This window comes from Mustela putorius, unplaced genomic scaffold (genome assembly GCF_011764305.1).
Source record: "Mustela putorius furo isolate JIRA1106 unplaced genomic scaffold, ASM1176430v1.1 tig00000275_pilon_pilon_pilon, whole genome shotgun sequence".
Lineage (NCBI taxonomy): Eukaryota > Metazoa > Chordata > Mammalia > Carnivora > Mustelidae > Mustela > Mustela putorius.
In genome coordinates this window covers 19,425,863-19,442,287 of record NW_025421341.1, presented here as the reverse complement: position 1 = coordinate 19,442,287, position 16,425 = coordinate 19,425,863, and the positions used below count along the sequence as shown (strand labels likewise).

Sequence of the window (16,425 nt, the reverse complement as noted above, 5' to 3'; positions counted from 1 at the left end):
TTGGCTCAAGTATTCCCTTCCCATCAAAGGACAGAATGAAAGAGCAGAAAAGAAAGGGGTCAAAAAAGCCCCATCCTGCCACATCAAAACAGTTCTTCTATCAATAAGCATTCTCTCTTATTCCTCGTAAAATGTCAAATCATTTGGAAACGGTAGTGTAATGTATATTTGAGTTTTGCAAAACCAGCAAACTGTACCTAAGGCTGTACACTTGAATTTAATACCAAATACTCACTTACATGCTCATACAGAACCATTAGAACACACACATCCCTCACTTTAATATCATTTTTACTTGCAGAAGGTGTTTAAGGGAAGATAGTCTGGGAAAATGGAACACCAGTGGGGAGCCCATCACTAATTTCGGTGTTTGCTCCTGCTCAGAAAATATCCAGGTAAGATGGAATTCCATTTCAGTGAAGTAGGAAAAAGAAAGGAATAAATACTGAAACTTGAAAGATCTATCCAGGTTACCAAAGAGTCAGTATAATTTCATTTTATGGAAGCTAGTAGCTCAGAGATGTGGAGCAGGGCAGCTCAAAAATATTGCCTTTGAACTTCAGGTCACTGTTTTAAATCCATCTCAGAACAAATTTCCAAAGGCAGGTAATTCTATTACAGTCTTTGTAGAAACCGACTAAAAATGAGTTTTTGTTCTCAGTTCAGTTCTGACCAGGAAGCTCTATGTTTCAGACAACAAAGCCACCATAACTGTCATATTTTTGAAAACAGAGTAAGACTCCCCATTTGGTGGTCAGCTATGAAGTCAGTAATGTGTAAGTCCAGAACAGAACTCCATTTGTCTCTAAGGAGCACCTATAGCATGCAAGAAAAATTGACATCCTGATAGAAACAGAAAAGATTATCCAACCATCCCTTATGCCGTCTGTGTTTTATAGATACACACCTTACTTTTCTGGGCCTATCACTTCAACATACTTCTAAGAAAACCAAATTCACAGGGGAAATGAAAGATTGAAGAGAATAAGTGACTGTAAGCTTCTGAGAGTGACTGTGTAGTCAACTTACTTCCTCCCAGGAGAGGAATCTAGCAATATTTTCTCAATAGCATTGTGTCATTGAACCTTGAACTCTTTGTACGGTATTTTGGAATGGAAATGTTAGTGTAATTGCAACCTGTTTTTGTGTTCTTATGCAAGACAGTTACTAACAATAAAAACTGGGATCCCACAGGCATCTTCTGGGATCCTTGCATATTCCAATACTAGCGTTACCCAGTACTCAAAGAGTTTTCTAATCCCTCATTTAATCTGACTAATTTCTGGAATTTTTTATGTGTTTTCTGTAGTTCACAGTAAGAGTCAACTAACAGTACTGAGTTAGAACCCAGATAAATTTCATTAATCAAAGAAAATATGAGAGAGAGAGACAGAAAGAGAGTGAGTCAAAACAAGAAACAAACTTTTTAACTATAGAACAATCCAATGGTCACCAGAGGGGGTGGGGTGGGAGATGGTTGAAAGAGGTGTTGATTGCACTTGCTGTGATGAGCACACGGTGATGTACGGAACTGTTGAATCACTATATTGTATGCCTGAAACTAATATAACATTGCATACTAACAAACCAGAATTAAAATAAAAACTTTATATATAAATAAATCACCAAATACGTATATATGAAAGTACCTACTAACTCTGAAGATACACATAAACTATGGGATCAACAATTCCATTTGTATTACACTCCCATCGGAAGTGTGATCGTGTTCACCAAGAGGCATATACTAGATATTCATAGCAATACTATTTGTAATAGCCACTCAGAGTCCCACCAGCAGTAGAGTGGATCAATCAAATGTGATATGTTTTCACATTGGAATCTGTATAAAGCAAAAAGGGAATGTTTGATCTGCAACTACAGACATCATATGGAGGATTCTCACAAGTGAATAATGACTAGAAAAAAGCCAAATACAAGAGAGTATATATAATACAATCCTATTTCTATAAAGTACAAAAACAGGCAAAACTATTCTGAGCTGGATGCTTTGGGAGTGGTAGTGACTGGAAGTAAGCTTAAGGAGGGGCCTTCTCTGATACTTGCATTGTTACCCGGTTTCTGGTTACATGGGTTTGTTTGGTTTGTCAAAATGCATCAGGCTGTATTATATGTGCTTTTCTGTACATACAGTTCAACAGAAGACTAAAGCTAAATGATTACATTGTATACATAAGGGTGTCTCTAATTGTGGAACCAGTAACTTTCTTCAAATGTGATCTAAATGTTGACCCAACTTGATGTAAGGTGAAATTCAGCATTCATTTTTTAGAGCAGTCTGCAACTTTACGCCTCAGTACATGTAAAGTTGTGCTAAAATGTGGTACTAGCCTCGGGCTCTGGGGCATCATGTGAAGGAATGGAAGGAAAAACTGGAAAAATGCTAGACTTCTCCCAAACTAAAGTTCATGTCAGAGAAGCATGGGAAGCTTCAGTGAAAAGTAAGTGGTCAGAAAGTGCAGAAAGCTTCTGAGCCTAAAAATAAGTGGTGAAAACTAAGATCTGTGGTTGGTTAATAGTAATGTACCAATACATTTAATTTTGACAAATACACAATGTGAGATGCTGACAATGGGGAGAACTGGGTGAAGGGTGTACAGGGACTCTCTGTATTAGATTTGCAGTATCCATACATGCGCATGTAGAAATATGTAAACAAATTTGCAATATATGCCAACTTTATTTTGGAATAACTGTGCATTTCCATATGTAAATATTAGATTTAGATTTATTTAACATAAAGTTATAAAGATTTAGATACATGTAAACTGGAGCTCTGACACTCAACTTTCGTCACTTGATGTTACAGCACAAACTCCTCCACTGCTGTCACCTGAGAACTTATGTCCCTTAGTGTCATCTTTTCAATTCTGGGCAAACATTTTTTTCTTTCCTGTGAATTATTGAGGGAATTTTAATTTATCTTAGAATTTAATGTTATTCTCTGTTCATATCAGACTTGTTAGTACAGTGAAAAGAAAATTGCACATTGGTTAACTTGTATTCTTTTTGGTTTCAAGTAAGTCCTAAACGTGTGTGTTCTATAGAAATAATAACTTCTCCAATTTTTTTGGAATAGGAAGATATCTTCCTTTTCAAATCTCTTTAGAGTAAGAAGACAATCTTATCACACTCTACCTGTTGCAGCAATAGACAGATCACGAGACTGAAGCTTCTTCGTGTTGTCTATTTGATTTGCAAAGCATCGATCAGAAATAACTTTATTTTTAACTTTACTTTTCAGGAGTGTCCTAAATTTAACTATTCTCCACCTCATAGAAGAACTTACTCTTCTCAAATAATTTACAACCTCACTGGGCACCGCTTGGAAAATTATCTTATATCAACTGCTAATGAGTTTATGCAAAAAAGGTAAAAATACTCTATAATATATTAATTTAGCATATCTTGATTTCAAATTTTGACAACTGCCTTCTGAACTTGAGACCATAGATGAAAATTTCTGGAGCACCTAGGTTGTTTAGTCGGTTAAGTGTCTGACTGTGGGTTTCGGCTCAGGTCGTGATCTTGGTCTTGAGATGAAGCCCTGTGTCAGGCTTCCCACTCAGCAGGGAGTCCGCTTCCCTTCCTCTCCCTCTTCCTCTGCTCCTCCCCCCTGTTAATGCTTTCTCTGTCTCTAAAATAAATATATCTTTTCAAAAGAAGAGATGAAAATTTCTATTGATGATTTATGTGGTTAAATTCTCTGTTTTATCAAAACAGTCTTATGTATGAAAATCTTTTTAAAAAATAATAATCTCCTCAAATAAGACTCATTTTAAGAAATTAAAGAGCACTGGGGTTATTTTAGGCTGCAAAAATGTATTGTTAAACTTGTACATATCTTTTTCTTCTTGAAGCAGAAATGTTCTTGACCTCACCAATTTGGAGAGGGTTTTTTTTGTTTGTTTGTTTTGTTTTGTTTTCCCTATTCACATCCCTAGGATCATGGCCTGAACTGAAGGCAGACACTTAATGGACTGAGCCACCCAGGCATCCCCAGTTTGGAAAATTTTAAGGCACGGCTTTAGGTGACAATTGGCCTTAGTTCCAATATAAATATCTCAAGTGTAGGGATAAAATGTGTCCATGTATAGCAAGGCCACAGGCTTATACCAAAGCCACCCAAAGTTTTGCCATGGATGTAAGGTTGGTAGGCTTGTATTTGGGATACCATGGGTGGACCTGGAAGTCACTTTGTATGCTAAGTGAAATAAGCCAGACACAGAAAGGCGAACACTACATGATCCCACTTGCGTGTGGGATCTGAAATAGTCAAACCCATAGAGGCAGAGAGTAGAATGTTTGTCAGGGCCTAGGGGTTGCCAGAAATGGGGAAATGTTGGTCAAGGGCTACAAAGGCTCCGTTATGCGAGATTAGAATAGATTCTGGAGAGCTAATCTAGAGCAGTGTGACTATAGTTAACTATACTTTATTGCATACTTGAAGTTTGCTAAGAGGATGGATCTTAAGAGCTCTCACCATACGTGCACACACATGCAAGGCCTGTGTGTACACACAAAAAGAAAATGGTAACTGTGTGAGCTGATGGATATTTTAATTAGCTTGATCATGATTATTTCACACTATATACATATATCAAGATATCAAGTTGTATACTTTGAATATCTACAATTTTTATTTGTCAGTTATACCTCAAATAAACCTGGGGGAGGGGCAGTTAGTCATTTTGCAAATCGCTGCTGTTTCCTCCTTTCCTCTGTCTCTTCCCTCTTTTATTTCTCAATGTGCACAAATGACTGATGTTCACTGTAAAATAATTAAAAACTGCATATAAGCAGAAGTAAAAAGGAATTTCTCTCTGTCCAGATAGAACCACTATTGATTGTTTATCCTTACAAAAATTTTCTAGACACAGATACATGTAAATATTTTCAACAGAATGAGGTTTATTATAAACATGCTTTTAAAAGAATAAACAGTATACTGTAGTGTTCTTTGCATGTCAGAAATACAGCTCTATAGCATTACATTTAGGATGATAGTCACCAGAGGATTAATCTAGTGTGGCTTCACCATGGTTTAGTTAACAAACCTAACTTGGGACATGTTAATCCATTCTTAAAATTTGAATTTTTAAATCTACTTTATATTTTTAAGAGACTATGAACTGATGAGTACCAGGCAATTATAGAGGCAAATTCACCTTCAAATGCCCAGGAAGAGAAAAAGTATAGCACCAGGGGACAAGCTAGGAGGAAAAGTCTGGAAAATCGAAGAAACAGAGCCGTTTGAAAAAAGATGAGAACTGATCTTATATCACTTTAGTATTAAATCATTTCTTTAGGGACGCCTGGGTGGCTCAGTTCACTAAGTGGCTGCCTTCGGCTCAGGTCGTGATCCCCGGGTCCTAGGATGGAGTCCCACATCCGGCCCCTGGCTCAGCAGAGAGCTTGCTTCTCCCTTTCACTCTGCCTACTGCTCTCCCTGCTTGTACTCTCCCTCTCTGTTAAATGGATAAATAAAACTAAACCCACTTCTTTAAAAAGGATTTTTAAGGGCTGAAATATTGTAATTTTTGAGATGATGTGTGATCCAGTTAAGTTGAAGGAATTGGTTAGATTACATATCACTTATTTTCAGAATGTTTACCCCACATTTGCAATTGTTTAAAAGGACTTTTTATTTCTAGTTATAATGTACACTTTAGATTAAAATATGATTAAAGAAATCAATAAAAATGTGAAATATTTTCCAGGCAGTATTTATTTTATACTTTTAATGTGCTCCTAGTGGAAAGAAAACATTGAGCCCTTGGTTAAACAATTTGGGTCCATTTATGAATATTTTTTCCATTAAAACAAATATAAATTTTGTTACTCTATATAGGTATGGAGGTTGGAGTTTTGGGTTGCCTTTGACTAAAGACCTTCGTTTTGATATAACAGAAGTTCCTGCCAATAGAACACTTGCTAAGGTAAATTATAACCTTTCTTCTGGGATGTCATACAAATGAGAATGTGAACTTGAAATGCCCAAGCATGAGCATGAGGTGAAAACAAAACATGGGTGCAATTAATTTGAGAAGCTGTTTGGCATAATGCTTTGCCTGTAGCACTAGCCTTCCAATCCTATGCATTTACTCCAGGGAAACATGGATACACAAGCACCAGGGTACATATACAAAAATGTACATAGTAGTGTTTCTCATATTAGCCGAAAACACAACCCCAAATGTCCATATACAGTAGAATAAATGAAGTGTTCTGTATTCGTTCAGTAGAACTTTCAGCAGTGCAGTGAGCTCAGTTCCATACAAGCAGGTGAATATCCCAAACATTACTAATAAGCAAAAGAAAAAACAAAAAGAAACACTTAACTGTGATTGCATTTACCATAAACTTTAAGAGTAGGCAAAACTCAACTATATTGTTTATAGAGAGTATTGTGATTTTGAGGGACACAGAAAATCCTGGAGAAGATGTTCTGGATGCTGGCAACTTTTGTTTCTCAACTTGAGTGATGGTTCAGTGTGGGTACTCCTTTTGTAATTTTTGATTAAATAGTACATTAATGTTTTATGCTCATTTCTTTAGGTGTATGTCATATATGGTTATCCTTGATTCTTACAGAACATGGAAACAGCAGTATTTTAAAACCCTCTTTTTTTTTTTTTAACAGAAAATGTAAAGTAACTCACTTCTGTGTGGTTTATAACTAGGAATGGAAAGTTAGTGTGGGAATTTCCAGGTTATCAGTCTTGATGCTAAGGACACAGTGCGTGTGTACATATTTAAACTTTGTACAGCCTGGCCTAGGTGTTGTTTTTTGTTGTTATTATTACTGAGGATATCTTAGCTCTGGTCCCAGAATCCCTATACACTAGCCACAGAGATGGACATATTAATGATTTCGCCAGTTTATTTCAAGTTTGCCCGTAGAGAAGGTACAGAATAACTAATAACTTACTGCCATCACACAGGGGGGGAAATGTTTTTCCCAATCTCTGCCCACCTCTAAATTGGAGACATAGAGGTGTATGGTTAACACTCTGGGGAATGTTCTAATCTTCCAAGATAAAACAAGTTATTGGGAAATTGGTGCTCTTCTTTTAAATATAAATTCTGTGGGCTGTCAGATGTAAAGGCAGCCTAATCTCTTGAACAAAATACTGATCTTGCCTCCTTTTGGAATTTAACAGGTATGGTATGATCCAGAAGGCTATCACTCACTTCCAGCTTACCTCAACAGCTTGAATAATTTCCTCCTACGAGTTAACATGTCAAAATACGATGCTGCCCGACACGGTAAAGTTGCTTATGCAGAAGCTTCTTATATTGCAACTTTTGCCTCTGTCCGTATAAAAATGCATGGTAGAGCCTGTTTCCTCCAGGTATATTATGGTATCTAAATCACAGATCTTTAAAAGGAGTCTGAAAGTAGTAACTACCACCAGATGGAACATTCTGGGTAATCTCCTTGACTGCAGGTTAATTTAGCTTCCTCATCTATTGAGTCAGGATAATAATGCTTGTTGCTGCTCTCATGTCTAGTAGCTATTACTCATAGGAAAACATTTTATTACTATTAACTTGTATATAGGCTAAGGAATCAAAAATACTTAAATGTTAATAATTATAAACATGAAGCCAGAACTTTCAAACTAAAAAGTTCTACACATGACCCAAACTGTACATTACTTGAGCACTTACCATATGATATGTGCTTTATATGAAATATTGCTAATCCTTACAAACAGCCTTTCAGGATGAATATTCTTGGTCTCTGCTATTATTTCTCTAGGACTCAGAAATGAGATTTGAAGCCAGGTCTGTCTGACTCCTGCCTCTTCATTTTTCCAATACTTCTCTGGACTCAGTCATGTCTCCTTCCCTTGGATTTCCTAGGACGCATCCACATAGTTTTTAAAACAGGGTTTGGGATTTGAAAGAGACTGATATACTTTTTTCAAACTCAATTACTGTTCATCAAACCATTTCATCTTGTTAAGCCTGCTCAAATTATTTTCCATACTGATCCTAAAAGTTAATAATAGTAAAGATGGAGAAAAATGAGTAACCTTTTTGCTAGCCAAGACTGAGTTTCTAGATGAATAAACAGGCCAACAAATAGCCTACTAAGTAGAAAAATAGACACAACATACCTTTCAGAAATGCCATGATCTGCTTTCTTTCATCTCCTTCCTGTTAGGCAGAATAGTGTGTGCTGGATATTCTGGTGATTGGAGAAGTAAATTAGAGAGTCACATACTCATCCTAGCAAGAGAATCTTTCAGTCTTTATTTTAGAGACAACAGTATTTTTTTCCCAACTGCTTTGGCATTTTCCTAGTGGAGGAACTGTGAACAAAATAAGACTGATAGATGGTCCTTAGATCTAGAGCATCAATAAACGGCATAGTCAAAAGTGGCAAATTAAATTAAATGGTGACCAAACCTGGATGGGTTTAGTATACCCTGGTTTGAAATACGATTGAACACTTGACTTTGGTAGGATTTCCTCATCAGAACAAAAGATATTTGTTTCTGTGACAGATAGTGAAAGTGAAACAGCTGTAGAAATGCTAAGTAGGTGAGTACAAGAGACCAATACCATTTTTGAAGAGTCAGCTTTTGAAACCTGTGTTCAGGTTTCATTTATTAGTAGTATTCTTTGCCAAGACCAATGCAGTCTGGATCACTCTGGACTCTAGCAGGCTTGTTGTGGTCCCTACCACTACATTGTTTAAGTTATAGAAGTGGAAGAACTAAGAATTCTAGGACATAAACTATATACTGACCCTAAAAGGAAATTTATGTTTTAGGTTTAAAAATAAGGCTTAGCTTGAGTGACATAGCAATTAGTAGTAGTGTGCCATATGTGTATGTGGGTGTGTGTATATGTATTTTTTTTTTAACTTTTCTTGCATAGATTCATGAAAGTGGTAGCTTTTCACCCTCTTGGGAAGGAGTTTGATTTTCTTTAAAGAAGAAATCATGTCACCCCCAAAATACTTCTGTTGTTCTATAATGCATGTATGGGGCCATGGTAATACTGTCTTTAAAAATCAACTCAGTTACTCTGAGTTGACATCTCCCTCCCCCAGTGACACTACCTGTTTTAAGGCATGTTTGTTGAATTCTGCATGCATTGGGATTTTGCTTTAGCTGTAAAACTGATTTTCTTTGAAATCTAACATGCTAGTAAATATCTTTTAATTAGTTTTCTTTTGCGATGTCAATATTATTATTTTCATGGGAGTTCCCTCTAGTGGTTAATTTAACATGAAAATTCTGTTTTCTTCTCAAGCAATATAGGTTTGCTTGTTTTCTCTAATAAATGTTCTACCGCTTTGCTCTTTTCTAGATATCCTGACACATTGTTTCCTCCACCCTCATGTTTGTTCTGACCCTTTATTGAGTTAATAGTAGTGGTCAATGGGGAGCATCTCATTTTAGGTTGACAACTTACAGAGACAATCGAAACAGATCATGTGTTATTTTCAACATCTATTGTATATGGGGGAAATCACTGAAATTTTAATTTAAATAGAGATTTAATAAGTATTCATTGACTGATTGTACTCAAGACATTATGCTGGGTGCTGTAGAATCCAGAGAAGATTTCCATTAACCCTAATGCCTTTACTTGAGCTTCCTGCTAAAAATATGTATAAAACAATTGGTTCGGCAGCATTTTTCATAGGGGAGTAAATGCATTTGTAAAGATTCCTCCAGTGAAATAGAGTAAGTTCTTGATTCTGAAATACCAAGCAGGAAAAAAAAAGTGCCCCCCCCCCGCCTGTATTATGATTCAGCAATAGGTTTAAGTAGGGCCCCAAGGAAAACTAAATCTCAGTAAAAAAAGAGACCATTAATTTACACAAAAGATAAGAAAAGTGCATTGCCCTATGATGTGATTAAAGTTATAGGCCACATTGATTGTTGCTGGCTTTTTGTTTTGCTTTATTTTTTTTTAACATGTAACAGTTGCAGAATTCTACCTCAAAATATGTTACATTCTACTTAGTAAAAATTATAAATTTAAGTTATGCAGAGAATAGAACTTCAGAATAATTTCTGTTTGGCTGCTGTGAAAGGGTCTTAATATCCTGATACAATAACCATATACTATGTGAACCGTAAGTGAGAAAGTTCTTGCTTAGCTTAGGAGTCTGTAAAAAACAAATGTTTAAGGGATAGCCTCACTGCCATCCTTTACAGTTCTTTTCCAAAGTTTCTCAGACTGTAAGACTTCGCCTTCCTGGTGTGGTCCATTAGGAAGCTGTTGCCAGCCACCTATTTTGACTGTGGCTACTTATGGCTGTCAACATCCTCTGATAAGAGGAGAAAAGAATCTGGCTTCTAACTCAGAAACTATAACTGACTATGGAACATCCCAATAATTTAGGATTGTATTGGATTTAAGTGACTGCTTTTTCAGAGCCAGCTAGTTTTTCTGAATTCTCTTGGATCTTTATGTGTCTTAGTGAAAATCCCTCAGAGATGGCCAAATCCACCAAGCCTTACCCGGATAGAGTTCTTGAACAGTAGTTTTCTTGGAATTAGTAAAAGAAGAGGGATCTTCTCAGGCTACAGTATTTTCCCAGCAAAAGACTAAACAGCAATGGGGTGGTCATTGTTTTTTAGGAGATCCTTTTATAATTAGTCTAAATACCAATATAATACGTGTTACTGAAATACAAACATGTGATGAGATAGAATAAAATAGAAAACAAAAATGTAATAGAGGGGAAATGCTATATAAGAAATGTAAATTCTTGGGGTACCTGGGTGGCTCAGTGGGTTAAAGCCCTGTCTTTGGCTCAGGTCATGATCCCAGGGTCCTGGGGTCAAGCCCCACATCGGGCTCTCTGCTCAGTGGGGAGCCTGCTTCCTCCTCTCTCTGTGCCTGCCTCTTGCCTACTTGTGATCTCTGTCTATCAAATAAATAAATAAAATCTTTAAAAAAAAAAAGAAATGTAAATTCTTGCCCCTTCTCCCAAAATCCCATATACAATGTGAAAGCATTTTTATTTTCTTTTTATGTGAGTGCCATTAATTGTGTGGCATTGGTGAGACTGGCTGGGGGGAAATAACTTTCCTTTAAAATAGTATCCCCGGGGAGCCTGGGTGGCTCAGTGGGTTAATAAGCCTCTGCCTTCGGCTCAGGTCATGATCTCAGGGTTCTGGGATCGAGTCCCTCATAGTGCTCTCTGCTCAGCAGGGAGCCCGCTTCCCCACTCTCTCTCTCTCTGCCTGCCCCTCTGCCTACTTGTGATCTCTCTGTGTGTGTGTCAAATAAAGAAATAAAATCTTAAAAAAAAATAAAATAGCATCCCCAAAGTAAAATGAGAACATAAGGAACAAAGTATTATATATTATTCATCCAAAAATTGGTATTTCTGAATATCTGCTAATGAAAAAACCTGTCTCTCCTTTAAGGCATTATCATGTATAGTCATCCCTATCCAGGAGTGCAAGACCAGGAACAAGCCACGTAAGTAGAAACATCCAGCATGACTACTCCTTGGCATATAGTCAAGCTTCCATATAAAGTACTATAATTGGAAATCACAGTTGTATGTGAATGAATGTCAATCTAGAAGAGCTGTTAATATAAGTCACTGACTGGGATAAAAGGAAGTTTCTGAAAATCTGTACGGTGAGGTTGCCGAGTGAGCTTGCTGACTAGAGAGTCAGAATCTGCTGCTTTTATAAGTCAGATATGTAAGTGCTTCATGATGTCAATTTCCCTGCATGGCATTTAAGTACTAGTTCGAATCTCAAGAACTGTATATTCCTTGTATATACCCAGTAACTCTTGGAGACCGGGGTTTACTTACTTATTCATCAAATATCCCTGGTCAATTCCAATGCACTAGAGCTATATTTACCCGGGGTCATAGCCGAGTCATGTAGAAGATATTATCTGGCTGCCTTGCAGGAAGACTTATCTGTGTCTGAGCCAAGTCTTATACTGTTTTGTTGATGGTTTTAGTCATGAGTCTTTCTGAAAGGAAGAGAGTTCCAGAAACTTATGTGTGCTTTCCTCTTCCTATTGCTCACTACAGAATGAGCAGCCTAATTGATATTTTAGTGGCACTCTCCATCCTGATGGGCTACTCTGTCACTACCGCCAGCTTTGTCACCTACGTTGTCAGGGAGCATCAGACCAAAGCCAAGCAGCTGCAGCACATCTCAGGCATCGGTGTGACATGCTACTGGGTAACAAACTTCATTTATGACATGGTGAGTAACTTGTGTCATTGCAAGAAAGACAGGATCGATTTGGGAGAAGACATCAGTTTGAGGGGCACCTGAGTGGTTCAGTCGCTTGAGTGTCCAGCCCTTAGTATCAGCTCACGTCATGGTCTCAGGGTCGTGAGACTGAGCCCCCTGTCAGGTTCCATACTCAGAGTGAAGCCTGCTTGAGATTCTCTCCTTCTGCCCTCCCCTGAATCATGCTCGCTTGCACTCTCTCTCTCTAAAAACAAATAAATCTTTTGAAACAGATGGCATTAGCTTTATTGGCCCTACCTTTTTCAGATTGTTACAAGTCAGTAAATTAAGAAAAAAACATTTGCATCAGTCTTAGAGTCATCTGAGAAAGGAAAGCTCCACCTCCCCTCATCTCTATGGTCTGAGACCATCTATATCAGATTCCACAGGACATTTACTGAAATGCAGATTCCTGCCCGCCCCCCGCCAGACCTACTAGTTCTGCACCTTGGGAGTAGAGCCAGGATATGCATTTTTAACAGGATCCTGTATTTTATGCATACTTAAGTTTGAAAGCTACTACCGTGGAGAAGTAAAAGTGAGGAAAATAGCCTTGCCCAGTGGTACCAAATAATCATGCTTATAAGAATTTAATCAACTAATATTAAAAAATTTGAAGTAGCAGTCCCTGATGAATGACATTATTAGAGAAGAATAGTTGGCACAATAAGGGATGAATTTCACTGACAGCTCTCTCATTTACATAAAATGGTCCCAAAGTTCAGATGGGTTTTCTTGACTCCAAATGTGCCAGTTTTGGCGAAAAGCCCAGGAGATGGTATGCATTTGCTTGGTGATTATGGCAAAATTGTCTGAGTTGCTGTATAGATCATTGGCTCGAAGAGCTGGAGAGTAATTAACTGCATATCCACTTTGTTAATGTATCCAGTGAAGTCTGAAATGCGTTTGTTGAAGAAGTCAAATCTAAAAAGAATCGTAATGACTCCTCTGGACTTAATAGGAGCTTTAAAGCCAAGAAAGCTTAAAGTACATGATTCTGTGAAGAGCTGCTTACTACTTAGATTCTATTGTCATATATCTGGTATTCATTCCAATTTAGGAGCCCCCCCTCAGTTAAATTACCATCTCCTTTATAGTGTACATCTTGCTACAGCCTGCACAGCATTTAATATTTCTGTTTGTCAATAAAACACTGAATTCTTCGTTCATATACTTACAATTCCAAGAATGTGTGGAACCCGCCACCCTGCTATTTTACACAGAGTGTCTCACACTGATAACCAAGCCTTAGAAATCTACCACCGGTCAGCATTCCAGCATTCAAAATGAAATCAATACTTTGAGGACTGAATCTAATACCAAGATACCAAGACTGTCTTATCTTTCTCACTGAACCTCTGTCACCAAATGATCCCAAGTCTCAAAGCCTGGAGGCAGGAACACCAGGGACTCTGTGTACATCTATAAAGATGGAGACTGGCTTGACCTTCTATTACAGGAGACAAATTCTAGAGTGAAATCAATGGTAAAATAAGCTGAACATGGCAAGCAACAGGAACATGAATAAAAATTCATTCCTTCACCGGTTTCAAGGTCAACTTGTTACAATTTTAACTAGATGGGCTATTGATGTTTTTGGAAAAATATTTGCTGTATATTAAGCCTTGTTTTACATATTCCCATAGGCCTTCTACTTGGTGCCTGTAGCATTTTCAATTGGTGTCATTGCAATTTTCAAGTTACCTGCCTTCTACAGTGGAAATAACCTAGGAGCCGTATCTCTCCTCCTTCTGCTATTTGGGTAAGCTGCAGTGAAAGAATGAACAGATGTAATTTACATATGTAATTTAATTACGTAAAAATGGATGCTTTAGAATGATCAGAAAAATGTGTGTACATGTATGGATTTATGTATTGACAAATCATGAGTAGATAGCATTGTAAGTTGTGTACTCGTATATATTTTATTTACATTTTTATAGATGTCTAACACATACACAATATTATCTCTGTATTAGGCCAATACAGGTAGTACAGGTTAACATCATCAGTGCAAGCATAGTGGTTCTGTCTGCCCTGAATGCATGAGTAGTATCCATTGACTTCGCAGTGTAGCTGATGAAGGATTACTTTGTCTTTAGTTCTTCTTCATCACTGGAAAGGTTGCTGCAAATTTGCTCAAGCGGGACATCCAGCTTCTGGACATTCCATGTCTGGTTAGCTAACTTAAAATAAGGTCATTATTTTTTCTCAGCTTTAAATTGTAATATTGATATTGATTAAACTCTTATTTCTGAGAAAACAAACAAACAAACAAACAAAAAAACTTCCCTGCATAAGATGACGACATGTCTAGAAGGAATTAATGTGTAGTTGGATGGTCTACAGCTACTCAAGTTTCCTGAAAAGAGAAGCTTCTTACTGTCACTTAAGAAATCCAAAAGATTTGTCAAAAAATGTTATAAAAGAGAGCTCTAACTATAAGAGATCTAGAAACTTATCCCAAATATTTATTTTCAAAACCCTATCAGAGTTTTGTTTTTTTGTTAAAGGATAGTGATGAAGGCATAATTTTAATCCTTAGTATCATTAACATACAGGTATGCCACATTTTCTTGGATGTACTTGCTGGCTGGGCTCTTCCATGAAACAGGAATGGCTTTCATCACTTACGTCTGCATCAACCTTTTTTTTGGCATCAATTCCATTGTTTCCCTGTCAGTGGTGTACTTTCTTTCCAAGGAAAAGCCTAATGATCCGGTAAGGTCCATTATTAGTCTGCTAAACTTCAATAAAGTATGAAACGTTTCAACATGTTCAAGGTGAAAAGATTTTCTGTATTTCACATGATCTAATACAAAAGAGAGGAATTTCATTTAACTCTATTAAATTTAGTAGAGGAGAAACTACAGCCTTTGAAAATTCTTTTTAGGCTCCGTCTAGGTTTATACCTATGATTGTATTTGCCCAGTGTCAAAACTATTGACATTTGATAGAGCATGAGCGGGGTGGTGGAGGTGAAATCAGATATATTATATGACACTGTGAAAATCATGCAACCAATTGGTCATCTACACTTCTTACTCATTAACAAATTGCTATGGTATGGTGGTAACAAGGACAATGACTTAGTTCTATGACTGTGGGTTAAGATTTTTTTGAACATTTACAGAGAACAAACCTAATTCATCCCCTTTCAGTCATGTATTGAAATCTACTCCATTGTAAGCATCACTTTCCATTCAGAGGGGACAATTACAATTAGTGAGAAAGGAAGCACTAACAGTGCTCAGAGATTGAATTGGAAAGAATAGAGAGGAAATGAATTGAACTAAGGAATAGACAAGCACACTCCAGAAGGAAGAAGACAATTCATGAGTTGGAAGTGGTTGGCCCAAGTGTGAATAACGTGAAAATGAGCCATTTGTTCCACAACGAGATAGCCTGGCGCTCTTTCCTCCCTTCATTTTAGTCTCTCTTCACGTACAGATTACCTAAGGTTCTAAAACGTAACCTTACCAAATGCCTCCTTTACTCAGGCTTGACCAATACCTTGTGTCAGACCCCCCAACAACTTGGCTATTTCTGCATTCCTAGGCTGTAAGGCAGGGCTAGAAGGGATTCAGCCTCCAGGATTTGGCCTGATCAAAGATAGCCTGATGGCCTGATCATCTCAAGAAAAAGATAATCCTTTTCTGCTTGTATTTTATGTATAAATCTCTACTGTTTGTTTAGAGTAAATACTTACATGTAAATTCAGCATGCGTGTGAAATATTTGCCAATCTAGATGAATTTCTCAAGTTTTACTATTTGTCCACATCTAGTTTTGCATTTTTGTCAATCTGTTAGAAGTCTAACACCGAGATTTATTTTTTTTTCCCCCTTCTCATTTCAGACTTTAGAACTTATTTCTGAAACCCTCAAGCGCATTTTCCTGATTTTTCCACAATTCTGCTTTGGCTACGGTTTGATTGAACTTTCTCAACAACAGTCAGTCTTGGACTTCTTAAAAGCATATGGAGTGGAATACCCAAGTGAAACCTTTGAGATGGATAAATTAGGTGCAATGTTCGTGGCTTTGGTTTCTCAGGGCACCATGTTCTTTTTCTTGCGGCTCTTAATCAATGAATGGCTAATAAAGAAACTCAGGTAAACAAAATGAAAATACCGTGTTTGACATCCATGATCAAACTCAATTCA

General features: G+C 37.2%; 1 protein-coding gene across 1 annotated transcript in view; it reads left to right on the top strand.

Annotated features, from left to right (window-relative positions):
- Nucleotides 1-16,425, top strand: part of ABCA12 (ATP binding cassette subfamily A member 12) — a 168,928-nt gene that overhangs the window by 135,254 nt on the left and 17,249 nt on the right. The window contains exons 36-44 of the mRNA XM_004767004.3: nt 302-395; nt 3,266-3,393; nt 5,873-5,960; nt 7,185-7,290; nt 11,427-11,481; nt 12,056-12,233; nt 13,910-14,025; nt 14,825-14,984; nt 16,121-16,374. Coding sequence (XP_004767061.1) covers nt 302-395; nt 3,266-3,393; nt 5,873-5,960; nt 7,185-7,290; nt 11,427-11,481; nt 12,056-12,233; nt 13,910-14,025; nt 14,825-14,984; nt 16,121-16,374 — 1,179 coding nt within the window. The remainder of the gene's footprint in view (nt 1-301; nt 396-3,265; nt 3,394-5,872; nt 5,961-7,184; nt 7,291-11,426; nt 11,482-12,055; nt 12,234-13,909; nt 14,026-14,824; nt 14,985-16,120; nt 16,375-16,425) is intronic.